The 2,689-nt window shown below is 50.1% G+C and overlaps 1 protein-coding gene across 1 annotated transcript; it reads right to left on the bottom strand.

Annotated features, from left to right (window-relative positions):
* LOC308147555 (immunoglobulin superfamily containing leucine-rich repeat protein 2-like) lies at positions 1 to 2,211 on the bottom strand (the record flags this gene model as incomplete). The annotated part of the gene is made up of 1 exon (XM_080519772.1): positions 1 to 2,211. One exon carries the CDS (start codon positions 2,209 to 2,211, stop codon positions 1 to 3), a length of 2,211 nt encoding a protein of 736 aa, XP_080375898.1.
* Positions 2,212 to 2,689: the final 478 nt, after the last annotated feature.

The following is a 2,689-nucleotide window of genomic DNA, read 5'->3' as shown; positions in this document are numbered from 1 at the left end:
CTACTGAGATGGATATTTGTAATTGCTGGTGATATTGACGGCTTCGGCTCCCAGAGGCAGCCGGTCGCTGTACTCACATCGCATCTCGCAGTTGTCCAGATCCCCTCTGCACTGGGAAAAAGAAACAGACTCTGTTACCAGGCTCTCTTCTGTGTCCGCCTCCTTCTCCCCGTCCACACTCTCCGACTCCACCTCGCCCTCCCCCTCGTCTTCCTCGTCCAGCTGGCTGCCGTTGATCCTCCTCTGGGACTCGGTGTGCGGCGCGTGGACATTGAAGTTGGTGGCGAGGCTCCTCTCCAGGTGGTACTGGTCTTTGGCCTTCAGGATGAGCTTGTAGGTCTTGCTGCGGTACTTGTACACCAGGTGGAAGCATGTGGCGCCAACCAGCGGCACCGTGGACACAGTGAGGAGGCAGATGCTGACAGAGATGATGATAAGGAGATTGGGTACCCTCCTCCTGGTAGTGAAAAGCACCTGGACCTCGCAGTCCTCGCCTCTGTAGTTGAGACACAGCGAGTAGTTGGTGGCTGGGCGTAAACCGCTGAACGTGTAGGTGTTAACACCCTCCCTAATCCTCGACCACTGCACGGCCGAGTGTCTGCGGTCAGCAGTGACACACAGATACAGGCCGTTTGAATGCAACTTTTTGGTTGAATCCAAGCTGTCACCTTCCTCTTTGCTCTCTAATGAAGGAGCATCACTATCACCACCACCACCATCATCATCATCACCATCATCATCATCATCATCATCACCATCGTCATCCCGGCTGTGGCTCTTGTGTCTGGGTATGAGGAGAGGATTGAGTCGCACTGTGGCTTCTGTTTCGGACACACCTAACGCAATGACGCCAAAGTCGAATGTGTACTGCTTGATGTCGTCCAGGCTCCCGTTGAAGGTGTGAGTAGGAATGTATGTTGTGTTTGCCATCACGCCACATTGGCTGGAGAATGGCGGAGATCCAGCCACCTCCTCAGAGTTGGAACGGACATCTGCGGTCGGAGGATCAGTGGAGACTGTGTCTGTGGCGTCTTTTCTCTTTAGATCAGTGAGACGCACTAAATCTAAAACAGATAGACTGTCTGTTGTGTGGTGTTTCGATGGGTTTGGTCGCATGTAAGTGGGTGTGGTGGCGATTATTCTGGGAGCCGTTGCTTGTGGTGATGCCACCACATCCACCGACACAAAGTCCTCAGCTCGACCTAACTCATTGGTGGCAGAGCAGCTGTATCTACCACTGTCGTCCTTCCTTAGATTCAGAAGAATAAGAGTGCCATTATTGAAGACTTTAACAGAGTTATGGGACGTTGAAGAGTCCGTGATCGATTCCACCGGACCATCATCAGTGAAACCCAAAGCCAGCTCTTGTTCCTGTCTCTTGCTGTGAATGTTCCACATCACCATGGGCTTAGGGTTTCCATTGAATTCACATGTTAAGACCAATTCATTGCCCTCATACAGATATGTGTCCTGAATGTTTGGATTCCTTTGGATTGTGACGTTTGGACTCGTACACTCGGACTCAGGCAGATTCTCGATCATTTCCCCTTTGAATCTCTCGGGATGATCGCAAGTGATCAAGCTCCTCTCGGGGACGGAGATGGTGGTGGTTGTTATCCAGTCCCGGAGCCAGTCCAGGGAGCAGACACATACAAAAGGATTGCTGTAAATCTGCACATATGACAAAGACACCAAACCATCGAATATGCCTTCGTTGATGGTCGTAAATCTGTTGTTGTTGAGTCTCAGGGACCTAAGCTCTTTCAGGTTGGCAAAGGCGTCTCTTGGCAGGCTTGCCATCTCATTGTTGTTCATCTTTAACAAATGTAGAGCACTGAGGTTTTGCAGGTCGTCCCAAGGAAAGTCTACGATTTTATTATGGCTGACATCCAGATTGCGCAGATGGATCAGAGGTGCGAGGGCGCCTTGTTGGACGGTGGTGATTTCATTGTGAGCCAACCACAGGGAAGTGGCTCCGGTGACGCTGTCAAAGCTCCCCAGTGGAATGAGGCTGATCTTATTGGCAGAGAGGCTCACGGTCGTGGCATTGGGCGGGAAACCATCAGGGATCTCCGTTAAGTGTTTGAAGGAGCATTCAGTGAAATGGCGGCCATATTTATCGAAGCAGGCGCAGAGCTCAGGGCAGCCGAGTCTGGTGGAGAAGCCTGAGGCGATGCACAGGGTGAAGACGAAGGTCTCTACAGCTGCCATTTCGTTGTCCTGTAAAACAGTACCACAGTGTATCCGTCAGCCTCATTCTGTGAGCACATCTGTGTCAGGTCTGATTCCCTGTTCAGTCTGAGTCTGTCTCCTGTGTGTCTTTGGCCACTTTACATGTTCCATTTTCACAAACATTGATATTTCCCCTCTATGTTTACAAAAATATCTTCATTGACCCACAATTCTACCTGGTTCGGAGCAACTATGAACAGCCAAACCTGTAGGGGGCAGTGTAATGAGAAGCATGAAGCCATGATAGAAAATCAGAATCCTGGAAAAAATACGATTTCACAAATTTTGATGTAAAGCTGCCTTTGTGTGTGTTAATTGGTTTTGGTGTTTGTGTGGCTGCTGCTCCAATGTTTCTCCCCTCATGTTTTCAATCAACCAATTGCCTTTGTCATCCTCTCCGAGTGTCAATCACCTTCATGGGCTTCACCTGTCTTCCCCTATTTCTACCCTTTGTCCC

Source organism: Blennius ocellaris (assembly GCF_963422515.1).
Source record: "Blennius ocellaris genome assembly, chromosome: 1".
Taxonomy (NCBI): Eukaryota; Metazoa; Chordata; class Actinopteri; order Blenniiformes; family Blenniidae; genus Blennius; species Blennius ocellaris.
This window is presented reverse-complemented; position numbering and strand designations above follow the sequence as displayed.